Source organism: Mesoplodon mirus (assembly GCF_964341445.2).
Source record: "Mesoplodon mirus genome assembly, chromosome: 7".
Classification (NCBI taxonomy): domain Eukaryota; kingdom Metazoa; phylum Chordata; class Mammalia; order Artiodactyla; family Ziphiidae; genus Mesoplodon; species Mesoplodon mirus.
Genome location: NC_138983.1, coordinates 135659159 through 135685846, shown reverse-complemented (window position 1 = coordinate 135685846; position 26688 = coordinate 135659159). Strand labels below are relative to the sequence as shown.

Here is a 26688-nt window from a genome sequence, read left to right as displayed (position 1 = left end):
ACGCGCAGGCTCAGTGGCCATGGCTCACAGGCCCAGCCGCTCCGAGGCATGTGGGATCCTCCCGTACCGGGGCACGAACCCGCGTCCCCTGCACCGGCAGGCGGACTCTCAACCACTGCGTCACCAGGGAAGCCCGGGACCCCTCTTTTGTTCTCTGATAGAACCAAGCACCGAGAACAGTGCCCAGCCCAGAATAAGCACCCCAAAAATATTTGTTGAATGAATGAATAACTGGGCCGATATTTTCTCCTTCTTGCTAAATATACATGCTTCCTCTTGTTGTTCTCTATTTTCCTAGCTGGAGAGAATTCAAAGCCTCTACCCCAGCTGCTCCCCACTAAATGAAGTCTTCAGGGGATTCCAGTCTGGGTGATGGGTGATGGATGAGTATAGACTGTTAACCCTGGCTGCCCTCTGAGCAGAATGGACAACAGTCCATGTATGACAGGGCGTAGGCTGAGACCTGTCCCCACAGGAAGCCCAGGACTAGATGCCATTCATTCAAGTGGCCTGCTTTTTGTTTCATATATGTTTTAACAATGTCATTGTTGAAATGAGGGCTTGTTTTCCTCCTAAAAGTCATACAAGTGAGAACGCAGCAGTGTGGTCAGCTCTAGTCCCAGACACACAGACAGAAATATGTCTACAACCAACACGAAAAATCCTGGACCCGGAGCTACCCAACGACTCATATTCCTGCACAAACACTCTTCCTCCCCGGGCCCGACGCCTGGCTGTGCCAGAGCTCCCTGACCCTCGGCTGCCGGACAGCACGTGGGTTGCTCTCCTGTGGGGTTTGCCTGGCCCACAAGGCAGCCTGAGCATGCCCTGGGCCCCCCACCCTGAAAATGGTGCATACTGTCTGCTTTCTGAGAACTGACTTCTCAAAACACACACTTAAGGGAGTGGCCAAGGGCACAGAGGGCAAAAATGTGACCGTTAGGGACCCACAGAGCAGCTGGTCTCAGAACTTCTGGGTGGCGGCAGACGCTTGAGCAGCAGAAAATTACCCCTGTTCTGACTCTCACTTTGTACTTCAGTGAACGCTGGTACCCCTGGCTTGATGACGAATCTTACTGTGATGCGTTTTCAGAGGAGTCTTCCCAGAAGGGCTTTGCCTGGAGCTTATGGTTTCAGGCGGTCCTGAGATCAATTTTTGCCAAAGCAAAGAGAGACCAGAGCCTCATTCTGGGGAATCTGGGCACTGCCAGGCATTGTGGGTAATTCAGCTTCAAGTATATAATGGTCTGAGCAGTATCTCCGTCATGGGATGCCTGGTGCGGCTGACTTTGACCCTAAATGCCCTCTTAGATTCCAGGAGAGCCTCCTGGGGTGGAGAAATATGAGCGTGGAGATTTTTTTCGGAAAAGTCCTTGTTGGAAGGGGAAAACTTTCTCTGGACGTGACTTTCTCACAGACATGCCAGTGTTAACTCAGCTTCTGTGTGAAGCTGTTAAACGGGTCCTAGAAACCTGGCCAAACATCTCGGGAAAGACATCTCTTTCTGCTCTGATGCCGACGGTTCACTGTCTGAAAGCCCAGTGTCCCAGGCAACGCGCAGCTCCGCACTTTGTCATGCCCTCACCTGGAGGCCAAAGATGCAGAGACGCCAGTACAAAAGCCTCTCTCTTCATCCCGTGTGACATGAGACCGTGCTCTCGATTACTGGATAGAAAAAGATGGATTTTCTCTGAGACTTCTCTTCGCATTTCTGGTTGGAAGTACCTAGTCCTGTTTTCCTTGGAAAGGCCAGCTTCTGAATGCAGACCTTTCAGCAGAAGAATGGGCAAGGCCGCCCCTGCTCAGGGCAGAAGCTTCTCTCAGTCCGATCCAGACCTCTTTTCTTGGAAGACTGATGATGCCAAAGGAGAAAAGCTCTCATAAAGGGGACCCCGAACCCAAAGCCCAAACTTCCCCAAAAAGAGCCAAGTCCACCAGGAGGAAGACCCATCGCCCAGACTTGCCCCCATACAGGGAAGACTGTACATGGGGGCAACATCCTAGCTGTAGGCAGAGGACGAGCGAGATGTTCCTCCAAACCCCTCCTCCCTCTGAGGCCCTGGGTTAGAAGAGGCCCAGCCTTTGAGGAGAAGCAGGGCCCAACTGGCCACCAACCCCATTCTGCTTCCCTCTGGGCTCTCCCTCCTGCGGTGCCCATCCGGGACAGCCTTCCCTGCTTCCCGAACCTTCTGAACTTAGGGCCAGCCCCTCATCTGCCACTGTCTCCCTACGACCCCTGCCGGCGACCACTACCAGATGTCTGACCGCTGGCCTGGCCTCCCACCTCCAAAGCTGTGCAAAGGCGACTGGCACCCCGGCTGTGGAAGGTCGTGGAGGGCGAGGACGCCCTGGTGCAGACATCCTTTCTCTCTGGCAGGTCGGTGGTTACGATGTGGCGTTTAGAATCAGTCCACCCTGGGATGAGACCCCAGCTCAGCCATTTACTCCGCCAAACAATCTCTGTCAAAAGGTTCCTCTTTTTGAACCCCAGGTTCTGCTTCTCTAAGTTAACCTTAAAAACGCATTCCAATATACCTTAGGTGCAGACAAATACTGTTTGATTCCACTTATACGAGGTACCTGGGATAGTCAAATTCATAGAGTCAGAAAGCACACTGGTGGACGCCAGGGCCCCGGCGGGAGGGGGAATGGGGCGGTAGTGTTTGCTGGGGACAGGGTTTCAGTTTGGGAAGGTGAAGAATTCGGGAGGTGGATGATGGTGAGAGCTGCACAGCCATGTGAATGTACTTAGTGCCACTGAACTGTACAGTTAAATATGGTTAAAATAATATGTTTTATATTATGTGACTTTTACCACAATAAAAAAAGGATTAATAACAAATGCTTTATAGGATTGCTAAGGGGATTAAATAAGCATTCGATAAATGGCAACTTAAAAATATACACAGTATACACGTAGTCTATCCCATCTTGCTTGCACCTCTAAGATGCTGACCTTGGTGAACTGAGGTTAAAAAGTCATTACAGGAGGCCCTGAAAATGAAGAGAAGCATAAAGGAAGAATAATTCCCGTGCTCCGAGATCAGTGATTCCCAAATCAGAATAAACTCTGGCTCTCTTTTAGAAGAAGAAATGGATTATCCTGTATCCCAGTTTAGAATCGCCGGTCGGGAAGCTGGCTCTGGCTGGTGGCTCTGGCTGCCTGCTGGTATATTACCAGGCTGAGGGTTTACCCGGCATCCTTCCTGCTCCCCTGACTGTCAGCTCCCCCAGCTCCCTGCCCAGCCAGCCCTGGAGCTCCAAGTTGGGTCCTCACCTCCTTTCAACCCCGTCTATAAGGGCAGCTCGGCCTTTACCTCAGGGGCATCTTATGTTCTAAAGAGCACCAGAGGATCTTGGCTTCCACGGAGATCTCAGGAGGAGGGCAATATCTAGGGAAGGCTTTCCTTAAACTTGGAACGCACAGAAAAAAAACATCCTGGATCAGATTTCCTTTGCTCAAGGATCTTGTCCTGGAATCCAAACAGCCCCCTCAGCCTCAGAGCCGGCCCCGCTGCGTGGAGGAGAATAAAACTACTGTTTAAGATATTCCACGTGCAAAGGGAAGAAAGGACACGTGAGAGAAATGCTTGAAGAATGGATAGCTTTCAAAGATGAGAATTTGGAGAGGCCAGTGGCACCCTTGTGGGCACAGCCTCGCCACGGTCTCACGAGGCTCCCCACCAAGCCGGGACCCTCCCTTGACTTCGTCCCTCCCGTGGGCTCTGTGTTTAAATGACACACAAGTCTAAACGACCTCTTTATTTTGATAAGGCCTCAAAGTGGGATTTGGGGGCCAGCCTTGTGTGGAAAAGCAATTTATACTGACTCAGTTAATTGGGTGTTTGCCCAAACTCCCCTCCATGTTGGGCCATGCAGACGCAACTAAATGGCAGCCTTCCTGGGTCAAATCTGCCTCAGGTTTAAGAGGATTCTGGGTCAGAAAAAGAAAACCTAACAGCTGACTTAGGTAAGAGGGCTTGAAGATGAATGAGAAGCAGTCTGTGTTCAGCCCCCTGGGCTCTGCTGAGAGCCCGGATCTGACCCTCTCCCGTCCGCGTTCCTCGGCTGGGTTGCCCTCCCTCTCTGGCGATACGGGATAGTCTTGCATCTGTTGCATGATTCAGCTTTTGCATCTTTTTCTTCCAGAGTTCTGCAAAGGCTCACCGGTGAAGGTCTCGTGCTTATTACTCTCATCTTGTTCAGCCCCCTGCCGTAATTCTTTGTGCACTTATGCCCCTTTCTTGGTGAGCATCTTTGGGAAGAGACGGACTGTATCTTATCACCTTGTTTCCTTCTCTTGCCCCCAGGTTCTTCCTCTTCCCAGCACCAGCTATTGGGCTTCACTAATACCTCACATTCATTCATTCAACAACATTTTCTTGAATGTCTACAATTGTGCTAGACCCTGTTCTATGTGCTGAGAATACAATGGTGGCCAGACATACGTCCTTGCTCTGGGAGCTCACATTCAAAACAAATAGTAAACGACATTGTATAGAAGAAGGTGGTGAGGGGTATGGAGAAAAAGCAGGTAAAGGGGAGCAGGTAGTGCTGGGACAGGGAGGGCCTCGCTGACAACACAATTTGAACAAAGACTTGACCTATCTAATGCTATGAAAATAAAGCTCTCCATAGTGCCATACTTTTCTTATGAAAAGTGCCTGGGTCGCCCAACACTGATTTCAAAGCCCTTCTGGAAAGGCAATCCCTTGTTATCAGTTCTTTACCTTGTGAGAATTACTTTATGTTGGAAGACGAAAAAATAAGCTAAACAACTTGACAGTATCGTTTTGATGTCTGGGTGAGAGACAGTAAAAGGCGAGGTGAGCTTAGTCTATTAAAGAGTTCACCAGTTTGGGCATATTTAGGATCAGGGTAATTGCCAAACCTGTTGTCTTAGAATCACACTGACTTAGGAAGGCCATTCAAATGAAGAAACTTAAAATCCCAGCACTTCCTATGATTTGTTTTTGACCTGTCTCTGAAGTGTTTTGCAGGAAAGGGCGTTTCTGAGGGGTCAGTGTGGTTGAGAAGAGGACAGGTGAGTTCTCCCTGAAGGAACACTCCATCTTTGTGGCCTGGCAGGTGAGCCCTGGAACACTCCCACCTCTGTGTCCTGCTCCCACACATCAAAAAGCACAGGAGTTAAAGACAACCATCAACTCTGGGCAGGTGGAATGTGGTCTCACTTATATAATAGAATCCGAGGTTTCTTTTCAGGCTGGAGGGGACTTCAGACATTATCTAAACCAGACATGCAAATTAGCACAGGCCTGGAGGCCCAAAGCCTGAGAGAAAGCATATGTAGCCATATAAGAATTTTAATAGAAATTGAAAGTATGACTCATAGCAGAAAAACTGCCTTTCTCTCAACTCCTCTAGGATATTGGGCAGGCCAAAGACTTCTGAAGCTTGAAGAGTTTTCATAGTTATACCAAGAACGGTTTTCATTTCTTTGGAAGAGGGGTACCTAAATCTTATCAAGTCTAAGGTCATTTGTGGTGTTATTAAGGGCTCTTAAAGATTTTCATGGGAAGGAATTCCATGATTTCTCTTTAATCCATTCCAAACAGGGAAACAGTTCACTGCCATGGAAAAAACTCTAGATTGAGGCTCAGAACTCCTTGGTTCCCCTCCCATCTCTGCCAATTATGAGCTGTGTGAACTTAGGCAAGTGACGATCTCTCTGAATCTGTCAACCTATCCGTAACGGGAAAAAACGATTCTCCTAAAATTTAAGAATTTGGAAAAGCAAATAGCCTATTTAATCCTCACAGGGTTCTTTTGAGAATAAGTGAGATCATGCATGTGAAAATGCTTTACACACTCCAAATGTCTTCTAAGATTATAGCTGCTATTCTTTTCCAGAGTTTTATTCCTTGGAAAGAAGTTAATCTTTCTTGTGTCAACCAAGGCTAATTTCTTCTGGTTCTTTGTTTAGGGAAGCAGAAGGATTGAATAAATATTTAATTAAATTGACAAACTAGATTTTCCTTCCCCAGTGAATCCATCAGCTGTCAATTTTATTTACTGAATATCTACAGGGCTGGAAAAAAGGGATACAGGACAAAACTCACCCTTAAAGACGATAAGATAATCTGTAATTAGGTCCATTGATGGCTAGTCACTGAGATAGGGTCCTGAGAAGAGATTGTAGTCTTTGTGGGTAAGGAAAAAGTATCCTGACGAGGGTGGGACTTGAATTGGGCTTTGAAAGATGTCCTGGATTTTGATAAGGTAATAATCTCACGTAATTTACCACTTTCTCTTTAGAATGTGGCTAACACACGAATTTGAACTTCATCAGAGGTGTGTTAAACTTTTCATTGATCTTCACATGTGATTGCTTACAGATCTCTGAGGCTGGAGGGGAGAAGCCCACGTGGGTTAGTGTTTCTAACCATAGTATTTCTCCCTCAGAGACTTTATCTTCTCTCAAAAGGATATTTCATGAGAAATAATTATTTATTATCTTAGATATGGGCTTCTCTGAAGAGAGTATGATGTTACATCTATAAAAAGAACTTGGGAAAGGTTTTTATCTTAAGATAACAAATGATGCTATCTATGCCTTGGCTTTTCACTAGAAGATTCCCCAAGTCCCTATACCTCTGTCTGGCAGGAGTAAAGCTTCTCTCTTTCTCTGGGGCAGGGAAGCGGGGGAGGGAGAGAGGAGGGAGAGAGAGGGGAAGAGAGATGGAGAAAAATTTGGTTTACGAGCATGGGAATAAACAAACTTCTTTTAAACACTTTCAGCAACTACTGACCCTCAAACAACCTCTCTGTAGAATTTCTAAAAATCAGTGTATTTTGCAGAACAAATGCATTTGGAAGATTCTGTGTGGAGGTGGCCACCAGTGGATTACCTAGAGCATTTGTGGACCTCGCCTTTTCTTCCCAAAGTACTCTGGGACCCCACTCCTCAACACAGCTAACAGCGATCACTTCCAGCTTCTATTACAAACCAAGACCCTGCGGTCATGGAAATGGAGTTACATCAACCAAGGCCAATTTCATTTTGAGTCGGAGCTCTATAATCTGGAATGGGATGAAATGTCTGAGTCTAAGTGAAACCTGGTAGGGACGGGAGGGCTAAAATAATAATAGTCAAGAGTCTGGAGATGAATTGGAAATGCAAAACCCAAACGACCCACTCAGTAAGTGTGAAACGCCACTGACAAGTTAGTGGAGCTGTGGTGGCACTCCACCCCACCCACCGAGTGTCCACTGTCAGGACACCCCTCCCTGGCATTGCTGGGTGGAGCAGCTGTCTGGCCGAGTCCAGTTGCAAGGGTGCTCTGGAGGTCAAGTTGGCCCCAAATACCTTTCCCACAGCCTTGCACCTCTTCCCCTCTCCCTCTGAGGTTTACGTAAAGCATTTTTCTTTATTAAGGTGCAGCAGTGTTCATGTTTTCACTATCACCTTCACTGATGTTGCAGAGCACGGTGGCGCCTATCAGATTCTCCAAGGGAGCATGTAAGAGCAGTTTTGATAAACATGGCGAAAGATGCCCAAGGGGGCAGGAAGGCCAAAGTGGGCACTTCTAAGCAGACAGGAACAATACCAGGGGCCAGGATGCCTGCTGGCACAGGGAAGAGGAGAGACCAACGTTGCAATGGCAGAAAGGATGCCGATGCAGAGCAATGAAGGCACATTTTGTCTCTGTTAAGTATTCAAGTAAAACTTGGCTCTCAGTGGTGGTGTGATATGTGGGGAGAGAATTTCATAAGCAATGGGAGATGCCTACTCTCAGAACACTCAGCTCCAACTTCGCCAACCAAGGGCACCTATGGATTGAGAAGGGGGTGTAGGCTGGGATGCTGGAGCAGCCTGGCTTGTGTCTTTAAAATGGTCCAGGTTATGCTGATATCCTTCCTTTTCCTGGAGAGCCATGGGTCAATGAAGCTTATTGAGGCAAGGCCTTGCCTACCTCTTGTAATTTGAGGAAATTTCACAACTAGATTTATCAAGCTAATATCCACCGCCCTTGTTTTTTTTTTTTTTTCTTTAAATGTTGAGCCTTCTTTTAATTAAGTTATTTTTATTTTTGGCTGTGTTGGGTCTTTGTTTCTGTGTGAGGGCTTTCTCTAGTTGTGGCAAGCGGGGTCCACTCTTCATCGTGGTGCGTGGGCCTCTCACTGTCGTGGCCTCTCCTGTTGTGGAGCACAGGCTCCAGACGCGCAGGCTCAGTAGTTGTGGCTCACGGGCCTAGTTGCTCCACGGCATGTGGGATCTTCCCAGACCAGGGCTCGAACCCATGTCCCCTGCATTAGCAGGCAGATTCTCAACCACTGCGCCACCAGGGAAGCCCTACCGCCCTTGTTTTTTTAAGTTAAGTTTACTGCAATCCTTATTGATCAACAGAGCATTACAGCATTTCCTTTTCTAAATCTCTTCTTTTTTTCTTTGATTTTTAAAAATGTAATATTAAACACACAAAATGTATAATGTTGTGTAAATTATAAAGCACAATAATGAAAAGGACGTCTGTGAAGCCACCTAATATGCTTCTTGAAATGCAAGAACTGAGTACCCTGAGTGAGGGTCCTGATTTGAGGACCATAGCAGAAATCAGTGAATCTCACCATATCATCTTAACGACTAGATGACATCAGCTTCCTGGAAGAAATGGGCCGTTCCATGTTGTGCTGGATGGAAGAGGGAGATGCAGCTGTGGGCCTAGCACTGCCTGGGTGGGGAGTGGGCTGCAGTAACAGGCTCTGCTGCTTTCTGATTCCTACTAGCTTTGCCATTTGAGCTTAATGTATCTGTGCCCCCGTTTTCTTATATGCAAGGTGGGAATAATAATCATACCAACTACATAAGGTGGTTATGAAGTGTAAAAATGAAGTGAATAGAAAAGTTTTGGGCACAGAATAAGCCCTCGATCAATGGCAGTTGTTATCGCTATAGGGGGCGGTGTTGATAAGAAAGGTAAGGAAAGGCGGGCTGAATGAGCAGGAGTCAACCTTTCCTGCAACACGACTTTCCCTTGTCCTGGTCCTGTCCTTGGCCTCTTTCTCAGTGGCACCCGTAGCAAGAGGACCCAAATCTGAAGGGCCTCCAAGGGGAGTCTAAGCTGATAAAAAATGGGGCAAAAGGGGGTGATGTGGAACCATCACCTCGTTACTGAAATCTGCTCTCAGCAAGCTCTTCCCTCTCCTTCTGGGTGGGACCAATCACAGCCTGGGGGGAACCACGTTGGGGTCAAATGAAGGGGAAATTGTGGCAGAAAGGGAAAGGCAAGTCCTGAGCCCATCTTTGCAGTGGACGAGGCCAAAACATCACTCTTGGATTTAGAAACATCACGAAGGGTGAGTTTTACAGTAAGTCCTTGGGGAGTAGTTTAAGGCAATTTGTCTATAATTTCCATCCATCCATCCATCCAACCATCCATCCATCATCCATCCATCCATCCATCCATCCAACCATCCATCATCCATCCATCCATCCAACCATCCATCCATCCATCCATCCAACCATCCATCCATCCATCCATCCATCCAACCATCCATCCATCCATCATCCATCCATCCATCCATCCAACCATCCAACCATCCAACCAACCATCCAACCATCCATCCATCCATCCAACCATCCATCCATCCAACCATCCATCCATCCATCCATATCAATCATCCATCCATCCATCCATCCAACCATTCATCTATCATCCATCCAACCACCCATCCATCCATCTATACATGGCCTTTTCTAAGGCACTGTCCCTGCCTCCAAGATGCATCAAGTCTTGCAAGACCAAAGGCCGTTGGATATACTCTGTCGGATGCTTCACTGGGAAGACAATGGGTACAAGCAAAGCGCCATGGGGCAGAGGTGGTTGAGGAGACATCGTCTGACCTGGGCCACCAAGAGCGAGTGTGGCTTATAGGGTGTGGATTGGGGTGGGAGTGAGACAGCCGAGGAAGGTATGTCAGGCAATGGGAGAATGGGGAGCATTCAAAGTTCTGTTTGAAATGGTCTAGACAGGAATCCATTCACATTTGAAGGACACATTTTTTGGGTCGGAACCTAAATGGGTAAAAACTGTGCTGCTGGCCAAGCTGTCACCCCGCCCAGACTCCGAAGTGACCCAGGCCACGCTGGACAGTACCTCTGTCCATCCTGTTTGGTGGGACCTGGATGGCCTGCAAACATGCACACTCTGGAAAGGGCGGGTTTTGCCTCACAATCCCTCATGAGGTTGGGGCAGTCAACTGATGTGAGTGGCTGGAGACAGGAGAGCAGTGCCTGCTTTACTCCAGGGCATCACCCAGTTGTGCCTGCCTGCCCCAAACCCTGGGGGCTCACGGCTGACACCCACCTACCTTGGAATTCCCTCCCCAAGAGGAGAGAGACCTATGGTGGTAGATTTCTTTAAAAATTATCAATTAATCGATCAAACACAGAAACTGAGGGGAACGATCATTGGAAGATATATTTATACATATTTCAAAAAAAAATCTTCGAAGGAATAAAATGTACACAATTTGAATTATTCCTGAGATGGAAGAGCTCCCTCAAATAAGGGGATTCGTGCTGTAACTGGGACTAAACAAAATACCCCAGCGAAATCCCTCCACCTGCCTCTAATGTGCAACACGGAAAGCTGCTCGCATCGTTATCCTGGAACAAATTTACACTTGTCTTAGGAAACAGGCTAAGTGTTTCCAATAATTTAGAGAGAGTGTGTTCTAGACGCTGTGGAACCCACACATGCGGTAACAGCGCACAGAGCACACCCACGGAACAAAATAACAGTTCTTTTACTCAGAGAAAGGAAGGATAATGGTTACTTAGAAAGTGTCCCAGACAAGCTGTCAAATTGAATTCAGAGAGCTGGAGTCTGACTCCAGGACAGGGCTGGCTGGCTCAGCTCCCTCGGGATTGGGGTTTCCTGCCTGCTACAGCTTACAGACAAAGATTCTTTGTTTCCAGCCCTCTCTCTCTCTTTCTCTCTCTCTTTCTCACTCTCTCAATCTCTCTCTGGTGAAAACACACACACACACACACACACACACACACAACATGTAGCTCTCCAAAGAGGGTCAGATTGAAAGCAGACAAAACATTAAGTCTGGAATTTCAAAGGAAAACAATTAAAAAAAAGAAAACAGAGAGAGCAAGCTACTGTCTGTTCTATAATCATAAATCTTGCCTTTGGACACAGAAACAGCACACACTCACACACACACACACACACACACACTCAGCAATCATCCCTGCTTTTGCTAAAAATGGATTAGGGGTAGTTCATCATAAAGGAAAAACATATAATGACAAAGTTCTTAACAGGCCCTCCTGGGAGGCCTGAATACCCTCAAATTTTAAGTGCACATGAGCAGACACAGACAGAGCCCATGGAGCCACATAACCTGCTCCATGAGAGATGTTATTTACTCCCTAAAAATAACAGGCGATTACCTCACAGCATTACAGGCCTTTTCCTCAGGCACACGTGTTCCAGACCAACCCGCACTGGCCATCCCGCACAGGGCAATATGCACACGGCCCGAGGCCCCGCCAAACACACGCTCACCCCCTGAGACCCTGACTCAGGCTGCTGCCTCGAGCCCACCCCCCATGCTGGGCCCCCAACCTGCCACCCTTGTTCACTGCCACACACACAGGGCACAGGAATCCATATTCTGCACGCATCTACATTTTCTCCATCAAAGCAAAACTTCTCGGGGCATCTTTTAAATCATGGAAAATTTTGAAGATGTAGGAAAGCAGAGAGAAAAGTCTACTGCACCCCGAAGGGCCCTTCGGCTTTAACAAGCATGAACTCATGGTCAACCTGACTTCAGCTCTCCCCCCACCCGTGTCCCCTCCCTGCCCTGACTATTTTGAAGCAAATCCCTGGCTCCTTTGCTGAGCTTCCTGTCACACAGTGACACTATACCCGTCTTTCGGTTTCGTGTAAACCACTAAGAGTCCCACCCAAGGCTCCCCCATCATGCTCGCGTCACACACCCGGGCCCCGGTGTTCCCAGGGGGCACACTCAGGTATACCCACGGGAGCCCACCTGGTCCCGTCCCCCAAACCCAGCCTGAGCACACGCAACCCCCGCACAGGATAGACCCCGACATGCTGGGTCTTCGATGCCCACCTTCCCTTCATTCGATACCCATTTCCAGCACCACCGTGCTGGGTCCTTCCAGAGGCCTCCCGTCTTTCACTACAACCTCCATCATTAAATCATCACGGACGCCCCACAGGCGATGAAAATGCAGGGGAAGGTGGCGAGACGTGGTGCTGTAGCAGCCATAGCCAATACACAGCACTAACTTACAGGCCCATCTGTATCTCTGACTACATCCTCTTGAGGGTAGCTGGCTGGGTACCACGTTTCCGAGGCTCAGCCTAGCGTCCCATACATGGTAGGTTCTTAATAAATGAAGAGATGCATGAGTGGGGTGGAGGAGGGCGCGAGTCCTGACTAAGGTCCTGAGAGAAGCTCTTCCCTTCCTGTGTGGTCTTTGGGGGACCCATGCCTTCCCTGGCCTCCTATCGCCTGTGTTCCATGAAAGTTTTGGAGTGGATGGTCCACTTTAACATTTAATGATTTTTCATCTCTTCATTTCTCTTAGGGAACTTCTTGTAGGTCACGTGCATTTTTCTATTTGATTACATGCAGCTTCATATTATTCCTTAATCATTCCATATGTGAATCTCCCAAATAAGATTTTAAACAACTTGGCCATCTCATCTACGGTGCTACCACGCCATCTGATATGGTGTCTTTCATAACCCTGGGCGTAGTGTCAGCATGTGGCAAACCCTCAAGAACATTCTAATGATTTTGTGCTAAAATCCTAATTACTACTGTAATCCATGGAGGAAACATATTGTGTACTTACCGGTGCATCAGATACCCTGGTAAGTGATTTATAAGTATAATATCACTCCTGAAGGGGCACTAGGATTGTCCTCATTCTATACATGAGGAAACTGAGGCAGAAAAAAAGTGACTTGACTAAAGTCACACAGCCTGTTTGAGTCCAGAGCCTGGGTTTTGAACCAATATGCTCTAAGGCTGAGATATGAGATAAATACCTGCCTTGGGGAAATGGAGAGCATTAATTAAAGAAGGTTTAAGATGTTTGTTAGATGCTTGATGCAAACTATTATATAGAGAATGGATAAACCACAAGGTCCTACTGTATAGCCCAAGGAACTATATTCAATATCCTGTGATGAACCATAATGGAAAAGAAGATGAAAAAGATTGCATATACACGTATAACTGAGTCACTTTGCTGTGCAGCAGAAATGAACACAACATTGTAAATCAATTATACTTCAAGAAGATAAATTTTTAAAAAAGATGTCAGATGCTTGAATGAAATATGTTGAGATGATGAGGTGAGAAACAGCCTGGAAGGGGGAGTGAACAGCAAGACCTACGTTGGAGTCCTGCTCTGTCCTAAGACCTGGGTGACTTCAAATGGACCCTGTTATCTCTGTGCCTTGTTTCCATTATCTACAGAACGGGGATAAAAATAATATCAGCCCTGACAGCTCACAGGGATCGTGAGGGGCGCAAGCAACGTCATAGATGTGCAAACACCTGGCAGACAGTGAGGAGCTGCAGAGCCGTGGTCCCGGCTATGTGCACAGGTCCCGCCATCTGGAAATCTCCTTGAGAGAAGCAGGGCTCTCATTAGCATAATCTTCAGCACCGGTTAGGCATTTCACTCTGAAGGACATGGAAAGGTGGTTTCTCCCCCCAACACACACACTTAGCATGCAAGAAGACAGACTTTTTATCCATTAGCCCAGGTGACTGCAGGCCAGGGCTGTACCCCCGGCCGCAGGCGACCTGCGTGGAGGAGCGGTTTGCATTTCACAGCGGGTCCTGAAAGGCTTCCCGGGCGGGGGCTAGAGGCTCAGCCTCCACGGGCCGGTTTATGAGTTTCAGGAGTTAATAAACAAGGAGCTCAGTATCCTCTGACTTTTGGAGACTCAGAGGTATTTAAACGGATCCAGCACAAAGAGCTAAGGAAATGAGGGTTTAGGATGCAAAGCAGCTCTGAAGCAGATCACTGCTGCCCGTCCAGGGGATGCGCTGGCAGGGCCCAGGGTGAGGCCGCCCGGAAACACGGTGGAGCTCTGACCTGCATCCCGGGTGGACACACTCGTCCCTGGGCATGGAGGTCGGAGCTCGAGGTTTAGAGAATCCCCAGTCCTGGCCCCGGGACTCCTACGTATTGGGTTGGCCAAAAAGTTCGTTCAGTTTTAAGCAAAAATAAGACACATCTTTCATTTTCACCAAGAACTTTATTGAACAATGTATTCATTAACCGAACGAACTTTTTGGCCAATCAATACTTGGAACGGCCGTTTAACTTCTAGAACCCCAGTGCTCTCCGGATAAGATCAGGTAACCAACACCAATCCCAATTACTATTTAGATACACACGATGAGAACATATAAGAATGGGATTTCTGGGGCTTCCCTGGTGGCGCAGTGGTTGGGAGTCCGCCTGCCGATGCGGGGGACGCGGGTTTGTGCCCCGGTCCGGGAGGATCCCACATGCCGCGGAGCGGCTGGGCCCGTGAGCCATGGCCGCTGGGCCTGTGCATCCGGAGCCTGTGCTCCACGGTGGGAGAGGCCACAGTGGTGAGAGGTCCGCATACCGCAAAAAAAAAAAAAAAAAAAAAAAGAATGGGATTTCTGAGAGCTGAAGTGATGGACTCATGTAAAGCTGTCGGAATCAATATCAATAAAAATTATAACCTCATCAATGACAAGGAGGAAAAAGAACTAATAATCCAGTGGTCAGTTCAACCTTCTCTTCCATTAGTATAACATGAGGTCCTGCTCTGCCTTTTCTAGGTCAATTTGGGGCCAGGAAAGATGAAGATCAACCGCCCAGTGTGTCTCCAAGACAACCTGGGTGGCTCTGAGATGGGTCTCCCTTTCCTCTTCCTGGTTCCTGTCTGCTGTGCTCAATCTTGGCTGCAGGTTTAAGAGTAACGGAGAGAGCTTGAAAAAATTCCCAGTGCCCAGCTCCTAGAGATTCTGAATCAGTTGGTTGTGTTTGGGACCTTGGCATCAGCATTTTAAAACATTTATTATTTTTACTTCTGTTGTATTTTTTTCATATATATATATATATATATATATATATATATCCCTGTATTATACAGTAAATCCTTGTTGCTATTTTATACATAGTGGTGTGTATCTGTTAATCCCATACTCCTAATTTATCCCTTCCCCCATCCCTTTCCCCTTTGGTAACCATAAGTTTGTTTTCTGTGTCGGACTCTGTTTCTGTTTTGTAAATAGATTCATTTGTATTATTTTTTAGATTCTACACATAAGTGGTATCATATAATATTTGTCTTTCTTTGACTGATGTACCTCACTTAGCTTGATAATCTCTAGGCCCATCCATGTTGCTTCAAATGGCATTATCTCATTCTTTTTTATGGCTGAGTACTATTCCATTGTATGTATGGACCACATCTTCTTCATCCATTCCTCTGTGGATGGACCCTTGGGGTGCTTCCCTGTCTTGGGTATTGTAAATAGTGCTGCTATGAACGTAGGGGTGCATGTATCTTTTCAAATTAGCGTTTTTGTCTTTACTGGATATATGCCCGGGAGTGGATTGCTGGATCATATGGTAGTTCTATTTTTAGTTTTTTAAGGAATCTCCATCCTGTTTTCCACAGTGGCTGCATCAATCTGCATTCCCACCAACCGTATAGGAGGGCTCCCTTTTCTCCACACCCTCTCCAGCATTTATGATTTGTAGGCTTTTTGATGATGGCCATTCAGACTGCTGTGAGGTGATGCCTCATTGTAGTTTCGATTTGCATTTCTCTAATAATTAGCGATGTTGAGATCTTTTCATGTGTTTTTGCAGTTTTTATTGTGGTAAAACATACATCACATAGAATTTACCATTTTGACCATCTTCCAGTGTACATTCCAGTGGCATTAAGGAATTCACGTTGGACAGCCGTCACCATCAGAACTCTTTCATCTTTCCAAACTGAAACGCTGGGCCCATTAAACAATAACTCCCCATTCTTCCCTCCTTCCAGCCCCTGGCAACCATCATTCTACTTTTCTGGTCTCTATGAATCTGCCCACTTACGGTCCCTCCTATGAGTGGAGTCATACAGTATTTTCCTAGGGCATCAGTAATTTTAAAAAGCTCTCCAGCTCATTCTCTGTGCAGTTAGGAATAGAGGGGAGTGCCAAGCAGGGGTTACGTATGAATTCATCTTTGGGAAGAGAGGATAGTGCAGGGATGTGGATGGAGATGATAGTAGAAAAACTGCAGGGACAGAGAAAAATAATGGAAAAAATTCACATCTCCACCCACACGACATTTAGGCAAGGTATTGCTTTCATGAAAAGCCAGCTAGAAGGGAAAGTCTGTGTTTGTCAGGGAGACTATCTGAAGTAAGGGATTTTGAATCCTACACCCTGGGTTTGAATCCTTGTTCTGCTGTTGAATAGCTGTGTGCCCTTCAGGGAGCCATTTTTTTAAATTTTTTTTATTTTTTATTTTTTTTGCTTTATAACAAATTAAATCAGTTATACATATACATATGTTCCCATATCCCCTCCCTTTTGCGTCTCCCTCCCACCATCCCTATCCCACCCCTCCAGGCGGTCACAAAGCACTGCAGGGAGCCATTTAATAGTCCTGAACCTCACTTACCCTGTCTGAAAAATGGGGCTAATTCAATCTACTTCTCGGGGATGTTGCTGGGCTTAAAAGCAGAGGCAAAGCATGTGAAAGTGTCTGAGGCATTGCAGAATCCTATACCTATGACAGTGGTGGCTGCATTGAAAATGGGTAGCAGTTGCTTCCATTCTAATTTATTTTCTTAAGTGCATTAGCCTTGGTATCAGGTGGAGAGAGCATAATTGTTCTAGCTGGGTCCAATCTGTGACCATAGAATATTTAATTTTAGAAAAAGCTTAAAAACTGCTACAAATTAATTTTTAAAATCTAGCCTTACTTCTTGGGCATCAATAACCCTTAGAGAGTGCAATTGTTTTCGAGAGACAAGCTGGAAGGATGAGTATGCCATTTTAAAGTAAAAAGGCATACTCATTTGATAAGCACATTGAAGAAGCATTCATAGAAGCATTTACCTCTTCAACTTCTTTCTTTTGTGCTTGATGCCAGCACCTGTCCTTTGTGAGATAAACACGTACACTCATGCACACACACACACACACACACACAGAGCTCTGGTCCTCTTGTTGGACTCTGGGTTTGTTTGAGGCTGTGTGTGTGCCTTATTCAAACAAGACGGAGCTAAGGTTGCATGACGTCTTCTCTTTATTTTTCCATTTAATATTTTAAGAACCCAAGATAGCTATTAGAGAAAAGAAGAAGAGAGAGGTGGGAAGGAGGGTGAAAAGCAGGGAGAGAGGAGCCTGGCTAGCTTTGTCTTGCTAATGTACTTTGTTTTGTGGACGATGGGCCGTTTAGACAGATCCAGACCACCTCAGGAGGGGGAAGGCGACAGAGCAGCAAGACAGCTCAAGTGGAAAGCTTTACTGGGGACAAAAGCTGCACCTGCAAAGCACAGACGTAACTGTTTCTGGAGGCCAGGGCCGATGCTGGGAGATAAATGCCCGGCACCACCTGACTGAGGGCTTTGCAGTGTGCACTTGCCTGGATACTGCGGTTCATTCATTTCAGAAGAGAGGCAGCTCCTGCAAAAGCCCCAAAGAGCCCAGCGTGGCATTACAAACTCACAAAAGGACTGAGGGAAGGAACAGCAGTGCAGGTAGAGGAGAGGCTGAAAGCTAGGACCCCTGGAGGAGTAATGAATCGTTTATCAGCACAGTTCAACCCAGACAAACTTGCTTCTTAACGAAAATCTGTATTTTAAGTCCAATATCAGATATTCTCTCATTGGTTCTGCCCCCAGAGTCTCCCTGTTTAATCCTGGTGGTGTTAGCAGGTCCCAGCCTGCAGAACTGGAGGAGCTTTCAGGGATCTCCTGCCTGCCTTCCTCCCTCCCTTCTTTCCTTTCCTTCTTCCTTCTCTCCCTCCTTCCTTCCAAGCCGTGGATCCCTATCTGCAGATGAAAGGAAGTTCAGTAAGTGAACCAGATAGAGCAGAGGGGCCCTGGACGAGAGCAGACCCTCACCTGCAGCAGCCAAGAGCTCGACAGTCAGCGGTGACTCTTACTGGTTTAGTTTGGCCCTTTTATTTGACAGGAAACTGAGGCTCAAGGCATGAAGTGATTTCCCCGAAGTAAACCAGAGGTGCTCCGACCTCAATCTAATATGTTTGACACTGTAATAGATTTTGTCTCTCATGGACGTTTGCAACATGATGGTAAATGGGTCACCTAATAAAATGTGGCTTGGACTGTATGATGAGTCAATATGACTTCAGATTTTTTATGGCAAAAGCCAATAACTCTGACTTCGAAAGAAAACAGTAGCAGGGACTGGCCCAGGGTGGGGTAGGAGGTGAAGAAAGTCACAGAAAACCAGGAAAGTTTACAAACATATTCATTATGTTGAAGTTTTCCTCTACAGAATTGTCTGGTCATCATCTGATTATAAATTGTTAACAGGAAACAGGAAGTCTAATGTGATCGAAGGTGTGAACTTGGTTAAGACACCCAGGCTCACTGGGTCTCTGCTTCCTCCATAACCCAAGACAGTTTTGAACCAAATGTCTCTAAGATTCTTCCCATAGAAGAGCTTTATGTTTCTCTGAAATATTATGCTGTGCTGACTCCATAAACCAACACTGAAAACTTCTGCCTTCATTCATTCTATGCAGCAGGTGTGCCTTAAAGAAAAAGTACTGAAGGAGAGAGAGCCAAGGAAGAGAGTGCCCCTCATTCTCCTACTCATCCTTCAAGGCCCCACTCAAAATGCCCCTCCTCCATGGAATTTTTCTTCTGCCTCAGGCAGAATTTTTTCACTCACATTTTTTTCTCCCTTAAACCAGGTTCCATGAATCATTCACTTGTTTTGTTTTTTTTTTTTTTTTTTTGCTGTACGCGGGCCTCTCACTGCTGTGGCCTCTCCCGTTGCGGAGCACAGGCTCCGGACACACAAGGCTCCGCGGCCATGGCTCGCGGGCCCAGCCGCTCCGCGGCATGTGGGATCCTCCGGGATCGGGGCACGAACCCGTGTCCCCTGCATCGGCAGGCGGACTCTCAACCACTGCGCCACCAGGGAAGCCCCATTCACTTGTTTAAATGCCTGGAATCTAACAGTGTCTGGAGCAGGAAATCTCCACAACGTTGTTTCATGAATCAAGATGCTGAGAAATGTATTGTAATGTTTGCTAAAACCCTCACTGGCGAAAACCATTTGCTGAGACCATTTTCTTTCTCTTTCAACCAAAGCAAAGCAACTAGACCAAATCTCCAAATCACCACTTTAAAAATGAATTGTATCACTTAAATTTCTTACCAACACCCCCCTGAAAATATGACATTGCAAGAATCCTTGAAATCTTCATTTCATTTCCTTCAATAAAGAAAGCCCCCTTTTGGCTTTGAAAGTGAGCAGCATCCATTTCCTTCCAAGAGCAACACGCTTTCGTTCATGGAGTAACAACCTCAAGTCACATCTTTATGGAATTATCACAAGATATTTTACAACCTTGTCATGTTTTTGCAACGAGCAGCGTAAGGGGGATCAGCTTAGGCTTCTAGAAAAGCTGAGTAGACAAGAGAGTTGGGATACACACCTGAGGTTCCCCCACCGCAGTCTTACCATCGTGGACTGTGCCGGGCTGGTAATGAGGACAATTCTACATGTGAGAGAACAGACTCACCTTCTTTGACATTCAGTCGTGAGGACGGGTCCGTGTGGGAGGTTGTGTTATAGGCCAACAGTGAACCTGAAAGGCGAAGCAAAAGCATCAGGTTATAACCAAGACACTCTTCTGAGATCAAGACTAGGAGACGGGATGAGAAGTGAGTGGGGAGGGCAGGAGACAGGGAGAAGGATGGAAGGACAGATGACTGACTCCTTGAGAGAAAGAAACAGTTAATGTCACCCATTTGGGGGACCAATCATGCAGGACTGTAATAGCTTCCTGGAGTTAGGGTCCGAGGAAGGTAGGACAGAATGCCCGTGGGCAGGACACACACAAGCCCTCCCAGCAGCCATGTTTAAGGTTCTAGAGTTCTTGGGGCCCACACTATGTCACAGCAGGAACACAGGGCTGGGCACCATGTCCTGGTCCTTCGACCGACTTCCCGTGTGACTGTGAATGAGGGACTTTACATGTCTGGATCTTGATTTCTTCACCTTGAACTACAAGACGGGGTGGCAAACTTTTTATACAGACCAGATAGTAAATATTTTAGTCTCTGCGGGCTGAATATGGCCTCTGTTGCACATTCCTCTTTGTTTTTGTTTTGTCTTGTCCATGGGCCAGCGCTGGCCAGATTGGACTGTAGCTTGTATTGCCACGCCTTGGAGGAGAAGCCCAGCCACTTTCTTCCCACTGTGATGTCCTTTGGGTTTACAGGTGGGCAAGGTGCTTGGATCATCACACTTGATGAAGGGGGTGCTAGGAACTGGGAAAGGGGTGGGGCTGGCAGCGCTCCCTGGAGTAACTTTTGTCTCTCTTTATGCATAGCTAAGAGAATACAACTCAACGTGAGGCATAAGCCACTGAATTTTCTGTCATCGCAGGGTGCTGATATACAATCTTTTAGAATTAAATGTTCATGCAGAACTACTTTTAGCAAGCACTAAAAGTAGATCTAGTCTGGGCGTGTTCTAGTAGATTTAGTCTGGGCGTTTTCTAGTAGATCTAGTCTGGGCGTTTTCTAGTAGATCTAGTCTGGGCGTTTTCTAGTAGATCTAGTCTGGGCGTTTTCTAGTAGATCTAGTCTGGGCGTTTTCTAGTAGATCTAGTCTGGGCGTTTTCTAGTAGATTTAGTCTGGGCATCTTCTAGTAGATTTAGTCTGGGCATTTTCTAGTAGATTTAGTCTGGGCGTTTTCTAGGTTTTTTCTTTTTTCTATTGTTGTTGCATGTAAAAAAAAATTTCTCCCTTCTTTCCTAAAACTAGACTTGTGCCCTTGTTTCCAGCAAATCCAAGAGCTTTATTTTGGAAAACGTAGGCATTTTTGTCATCCTCGAGCCTCTCCCGTGGAAACTCTGAAGTGCGATCAAGAGGGCTGGGATCTGCTTTTATAAGCTTGACATGGGTGTTGGAAGCTAAAAAATCTTTCTAAATCATCCTTTGCCTGCTCCCTGGGACCGAGTGGACGGACTCGGGTGCCAGGGCTTGGAACAGGGAATGGGCTGTCAGACACTCCTATTTTTAGTCTCAAGTCCCGGAAGGGACACGGGAGTGGAGCGGCTGCCTCACCCAGCTGTGGGCGTTTGGTTGTGTGCCTCAGAGAAGCTGTGTGCCCTTCCAGGCCAGACGACGAAGAGAGAATTTTGGAAGAGTTATCCAACTGCCTAGAACCACTGACTTTGGGCTTGAGCAACTATTCCTTTCAGCTCTGCAACAGTTCCAGACAAAAAAAGCAGAGGGGGGGTGGTGGTACTGCGAGAACTCTATGCCAAAGTGTGGCCGTGTGGAGACACCTTTAGAAAGGAGGCAGTCACGCGCTTGGAATAGCCGAGAACCAGATGCGTTTGGTTCTTCCGTTCTCAAAAATATCAAGGACAAAATGATTTTTTGCACTTCGTTTAATATAAATTTTTATGCACATGAGAGTTTAGAATTAGACCTGCTTCTTACCACTTACTAGCTTGGTGACCTCCATCAATCTACCCAATCTCTCTAAGCCATAGGGTCCTCCTACATAAAACAGGCTAATAATAACACCTACCTAATAAGGTTCTTATGAGGTGTCAATAAAATAATACACACAACTGCTCGGAACAGACCTTGGCTCAGAATGAATGTTCAATACACGCTAGGTGTTATCACGACTACTTTTATATCTTTTCTCCCACAGACACCATGATGACACACAATAAACTCTTTATAAAAGACCTTGCTGGGCATTTGCCTTGTTCTCTGGAATTACAGTTATGAATGGGTTCTGCTGCAATAAGAAATAATCCTCCGTGACTGGAAGGAGGTTAAGAAATGGAAACAAGCGTTCCAAGGGAAGAGAAAACAGTCTCTGGAGTAAGACCAAGAATGTCTGCCTCTCTGTCCCTGACATTCTCGGCCTCAGGCGGAAACCTCACGGCTGGAGCAAATAAAGAAAAATGATGGTCTTGGAGGACCGAACTGCCTGAGTCATTAGTGCAGATGTAGCTGAGAGCACGAAGCTTAGATAAACCGCGCTTATTAAATTTCCCCCTCGGTGAAAGTTCTTCTTTGGGCACACGTGAATTCCAGAGGAAACTCCCAGAAAGCCAAGAGGAAGGGTCGTTTGACCTCTGCAAAGCTTGCATGAAATACATATTTCATGGTAACCTAGGAGAAGGATTTTGCCCTGAAGACTGTTCTTGGTTCAAGTTTCACTCCTAGAAGGAGAAGCTGCCTTCCCTGTGGAGGGGCTGATTTGGGGGTGTCTGACCTCCTTCCCAAGGGACCAACTTTCCCTTCTCTCCTCCCATTTTTTACTTAACCAGTTCCTCAGGCTACAGAGAGTGGCAAGGCACACTCTTTCCTTAAAGGAATTTGTTCAGATGCAAGAAGGTCCTCCCTGGAGCCTGACCTCTCACTCTGTGGCTTTGGATATCTCTCTCTCCTTCTTTGAGGCACCTTCTGCGTGGGGCGAACACCACCTTGTCAGAGGAAACAGGCTGTGATGCTAGGAGGGAAGCCAACACTCTCGGGATGCTTGTCGTCGTGTGCCGGATGCTTTCTGTCTATTTGCTCACTTAATTCTCACGCAGATGATGAAATCAACATTCAGAGAAGTCAAGTAATTTACCCAGGATCACACAGCCAGAAAGCCTAGGAGGCAGGATGCCCATTCCGGTCTATCTACAAAATCTGCTCTCTGCCCAGCAGACACTGCGGCTTCCAGGCTAAATTGAAGAAACAGACAACACTCACCTATGGTGTTGGAATCAAGACAGTGGCTGCCTTTGGGGAGGAAGTGGGGGTGATGGAGGGGGGCACACAGGGGCTTCTAGTATCCCCCTTGACCTGGAGGGACTCATATGAGTGAGTGGATTCACTCTGTGATAATTCCTTGACTTGTGCATTTATGATTTTTGCACTTCTCTCTATGTGATACTTTAATTAAAACGTTTGTTGCAGGCTTCCCTGGTGGCGCAGTGGTTGAGAGTCCGCCTGCCGATGCAGGGGACACGGGTTTGTGCCCCAGTCCGGGAAGATCCCACATGCCGCGGAGCGGCTGGGCCCGTGAGCCATGGCTGCTGAGCCTGCGCGTCCAGAGCCTGTGCTTTGCAACGGGAGAGGCCACAACAGTGAGAGGCCCGTGTACAGCAAAAAAAAAAAAAAAAAAAAAAAAAAAAGTTTGTTGCCTTATCTGTTTATGTATTTACATACGCATGAGGGCTTCTATGTGTATCTATGTATTTGGGGCCCTGAAAAGCATGGAGCAGCTGATGCTGAGAATGGAATAGGCTCCCCAATGTGAAAGCACAAGGACAGAATAATTTCCCATTGTCGCGTCCATCCGTCACTGGTACAGTATTTGGGATCTGAAAGAGGATGGAAATGAACAGAGTGAAGCTTGCAGGTGTGGGTGGAGCCCAGCAATCGGGCTTTCTCCAGCTCCACATTCCCACGAGCGGACCTGGTCTTCCTCTGGGGCACCTGCAGACGAGACAATGGCCGTCTGAGCGCCAAAGCCTTGTCTCCTGCCTTGCAGACACCTCGCCAGCCCCACTGCCAGCCTCCTGAAGCCGGGCTTCCTTTTCTCTGCACTGCCATCAATGGCTCTGGCTGGAGGGTGCTGGCGGGCAGGGAGGAGGAAGGAGGCTCTGTGTTCTTTTTTTTTTTTTTTTTTACATCTTTATTGGAGTATAATTGTTTTATAATGGCGTGTTAGTTTCTGCTTTATAACAAAGTGACTCAGTTATACATATACATATGTTCCCATATCTCTTCCCTCTTGAGGATCTGTGTTCTGAACAACAGGCCTGGCTGACGACTGAGTCCCGGGAAATCTGGCCTTTTGTTCTCCTTCACCAGTCAGACCTGGCCTGGAAGGGATAATACTTCACTGGCTTAATTGCCCGGAGCCATCACCTTTGCTGGAACATCTGAGGCAGCCGGTGGGGACACCACAAAACGCAAAATGTGTTTTCCATTATGTTTAAATTAAAAATGGGAATCAAGATAGATACCTTTGCTGTGGTCTCCCTGTCACCCAATAGATTTCATTTCTCTAGAGCTGTCACTATTTCCAAAGGCATTTTCTTAGCATTTTTCACGGGTCAGACGCAGACAGACAGACCGAACACAACTTTCTGTAAAATGAACAAAGGCTCTTTCCTTCTGCCTCTGGCCGCCCCACCCAGGACCTTTTGGGCTCCCAGAAACCCCAAACTCCCCCCAGCGGCCCTGGGTCTGAACTGCCGTTTGGGGACAGCTCCCACTTCCTTTGAGGTCCGTCCCAATCTTGCCTTGTGACACCCAATCTCATTTCCCGCAGCCCGAGACTGTAAATACGGCCTCTGCCTGCATGAGATACTGATGGGGCCGCCCGTCGGGTCCAGAGTATGGGGCGCTGCGCGGAAGAGAAAAGGGCAGAGTTGGCCTGCAGATAGGTTTGGCTTAATCGGCCTCATTCCAGGAGGCGAGAGGGAAGTTTTCAGAAAGCATTTATCTCTGGGTACAAATGAAAACAGAAAATGCTGTGGGGAAAGCGGCCTGGCCCTCCACACAGGAGCCCCAGGGGCGTGAGGCTAATTCCACAGCAGGGGAGGGAAAGACCAGGTGGCCCAGTGCAGCCTGGCCTCTGCCCTCAGAGCGTGAGGCTGTGGGCATAGCTGCACCCCGGGCCTTAGGAGGCCTGGGTCTCAGACACCAGGCTGCTCTCCAGGGGCTGGGCACGGCTGAACCAATTTCCGAAGCACTCCAGGCCTCATTTGCTTTGGCTTTAAAATGGGGATTTATAATTAGTTGTCCATGGTGTCCACAAGAGGGCATCCTGTCTGCCCCGTAAAGTGAATGACACCTGGGCAGATGCAGCCGGAGCCCGGGTGTCCCCAGGAGACTCCAGAATGATCCAAAGAACTGTGGGCATCTCCCCAGACCCGGCCCCCACTGTCCTCCTCCCATTTCAAGTGTGGGTGACTTTCCAGAGGGATGGTATAGGGTACAGTCACTCTGTCTGGGCCAGCTGAAAAGCCAGGGTATGGAGAACAGGAGCCTCCAGGCAGGCCAGGTAAATCCTAGCACGCCAGACAGGGGGGCTCAGGACACTGTTATTTCTTCTCCACCCTGGAAAATACATTTTTAATTTGAAGTTTGGTTTTTAAAATTTGAAAGTATAGCTCCTGTCCTGACAACCCGAATAAATACTCGAGCACCTTTGGTGAAAGTGTAAGTTTGGTGTCAGAGCTTCTTAATCCTACCATGTCCTTTTTTCTACTAAAGTCCAGAAAGCTCGGACGCCTCTAGAGAGGCGCAGCTGCCTTGCAGTCTTCTGACCCGGGGCTAAGTTAGACGGGCTCCAGTTCTCTTCTATCCACTCTCCTTAGCCCCACTGCACTTCCTCCCTCTGTGCTGAGGAGCTCAGCTCTTTTCCTTCCACCTCTTGCCAAAGTGGAACTGTTTGAACGCCACCCCCTCCTCCACGAAAGGACAGATGACAATGCGCGAGGCATTAGCACCCTTTTCCCGGCCTCAACTCAGCTGCCCCAACCTCTCCCCAGAGCCCTGGCCTCCCTGCCTCCACACAAAACATCCACTGGAAGTAGGTCTGGAAAAACAATACAGCGCTTGAAGGCAAGTCGGTGGGCCTTGCGGGGCTCCCAGCAGTCCTGAGAGCAGACAGCCACCACGCACGTGACCTCCTGCAGGCGTCTCAGTGGATCCCCCTCCCCACAACCAGGGGTCTCAGAGGCTGCAGCTGAAAGTGGACTCCAATTAACAAGAGGCATGAATCAAAAACTGTTTCCATGATAGCAGATCATTTTAAGTCTAGGTTCCTCAAAAGGCCTCTAGAGTAGTACAACACTATGCTGGGGCAAGTGTTTTCGAACCTTAATACAAGTATTTTAATTTTTGCTTTTGCAGGCAGACATGGTCTTGCATCGTTGCTCAGACCCCTTTATCTTTTGCTGTTGCGCTCAACATTGTATCATGTATGTGCTTTGTTCATCTCCACTCAACTCTGGAAATTTGCTCCGCTAATAAGCTCCTTTCTGGAAACTTCATATTATTATTGCTTTGGGGGCATCTTCCTTAATGTCTACAAATACTCTTAGAAAGAACGAAGAGAAGAAATCCACCCTTTTTCGTGCCCTGCTACATATACCCACAAACCCAACCCTCTGGTGTCCACTTCTTCCCAGCCTGCTTATTCCTTTGCTCTTTCTTATCTGTTCTCCTCCGATAGAAAGCCTCCTCAACAGTTACCCACGACCACCTTATGAGATTCCTTGGCCTTCCGAGCATAGGTTGCTTCAGGATCTGTGGCTTGGGGTCTTCTGTGAGAGGAAGTCCCAGCGGGGACTCCAGTTGTTTATGGACCCGCCAGAAAGCAGGGCCTGGGATCACAGGGCATGAATGGGCCCTCCCCACATCAGTCAGAAC

The 26688-nt window shown here is 47.4% G+C and overlaps 1 protein-coding gene across 3 annotated transcripts in view; it reads right to left on the bottom strand.

The window, feature by feature from the left end:
- The window catches only part of FLI1 (Fli-1 proto-oncogene, ETS transcription factor), a 123394-nt gene that overhangs the window by 10719 nt on the left and 85987 nt on the right, over positions 1–26688 (bottom strand). For all 3 annotated transcript variants that reach the window (XM_082627384.1, XM_082627385.1, XM_082627383.1), the window contains one exon: positions 19799–19864. In XM_082627384.1, coding sequence (XP_082483510.1) covers positions 19799–19864 — 66 coding nt within the window. The remainder of the gene's footprint in view (positions 1–19798; positions 19865–26688) is intronic.